The 1,357-nt window shown below is 46.7% G+C and overlaps 1 protein-coding gene across 1 annotated transcript; it reads right to left on the bottom strand.

The window, feature by feature from the left end:
* Positions 1-303: 303 nt before the first annotated feature.
* LOC147640148 (uncharacterized) lies at positions 304-945 on the bottom strand. Its single transcript, XM_086823216.1, has 2 exons — positions 815-945; positions 304-669 (listed from the first exon to the last, which is right to left on the bottom strand). The coding sequence occupies exons 1-2, from the start codon at positions 933-935 to the stop codon at positions 338-340; spliced, it is 453 nt and encodes a 150-aa protein (XP_086679342.1). The 5' UTR covers positions 936-945; the 3' UTR covers positions 304-337.
* Positions 946-1,357: the final 412 nt, after the last annotated feature.

Below are 1,357 nucleotides of genomic sequence, written 5' to 3'. Positions count from 1 at the left end.
CTCTCTCTCGTATACATGGTTACATATATATAGACACATGGCTCAGACACACACCCAAAACCCAAGACACAAACGAATCTCATTGGATACAAGGACATTATGTACGACTATAATCCTAATCTCTTTAAAAGATGCACTTCACGGATCTAATCAGTAGAACCAACTCGATACATAAACAAAATTAGGAAACGCCCCCACAAGTTGAAACATAAAAAGAAAGACTAGCCAAAATATTGGGACTTCGAGCTACACTGCGAGCCTCTCATCATAGAGGAGCTGCTCCAAACAGATCACGTCCAAAAATTTAATTAATCGCGACCAGGTGTGTTAAGGTTAATTAGGCGGCGGCAGCAGCAGCACACTGGAAGTTGACTTGGAGGACGGGCATGGGAGTCGGGGGGACGTCGATGGGGAGGGTGAAGGTGCGGTGGGGAGGCAAGGGCTGGTCAGCGTTGAGTTGGCAGATGACGGGCTGGCCGCCGCCGCCGCCGTCCAGGTACTGGCAATCCAGGACGATGCTGGTGGCCGTGCACAATCCACAGTGGTTGGTGACGGACAAAATGGAGGAGTTGGGGTCCTGCCCGTTGGGCGTCATGACGGCAGAGATGTCCGACCGGTCACACGACCCGGCCTTGCCGGGACAGCTGCAGAGGTTGTTCCATGTTTCTCCTGCGCAAGCATGCAAGTTGCTCATCATCATCATCATCATCATCATCATCAAGATGCACCCATAAGTAACGCAACAGTACAAGCCAGCATTAATTAGGTACATGAGTCCTCGGCCCCATGAACTAACCACCAAGTTCCAACATACCTTGTGCAGCTGAGCAAACGGACGCCATGTAAAGCAGCAGCAGCGTGCATGCTATCACTGCCGCCTTCGACCATGATAGCTCTGTTGTTGACTGCATGCTCTTGTTCCTTGCCGCCGCCATTCTTTCAAAAGGGTTCTGTGAAATGGTTCGCTTACTGTGGAGCCTTTATATATATATATATATATATATCTCTATCACATATAAATAAAGCCTCGTCCGACTACGCGAGACTGTAGCACTTACCACGATAGATAGAGGTGCCTCGTGAAGAGGACATTCAATTTCATTTTTGCCCTCATCATCAAGCCTCATATAAATTACTTACTTAAGCCCCACACACACACGTGATTCATTCCTATGTCACACATCTCAAAAAACCTCACTTCAACTTCGTTATGCATGCATAATTAACACTCCGCATGTTCTTCTTACTAGGTTGTGTTTCAACTGGACCTGAATGTGACAAGAAATGGTAGTATTTCATATAAGTTGATCTTTGTTCAAAGAGTATTTTTCAAGATAAGGAAGTTGAAGAGCTCATG

The sequence above is a fragment of the Cibotium barometz genome, chromosome 3, assembly GCF_041138505.1.
Source record: "Cibotium barometz isolate CiBa-2024 chromosome 3, ASM4113850v1, whole genome shotgun sequence".
In the NCBI taxonomy this organism is placed as follows: domain Eukaryota; kingdom Viridiplantae; phylum Streptophyta; class Polypodiopsida; order Cyatheales; family Cibotiaceae; genus Cibotium; species Cibotium barometz.
The sequence above is the reverse complement of the archived record's forward strand: the minus strand, read 5'-3'. Positions and strand labels throughout refer to the sequence as shown.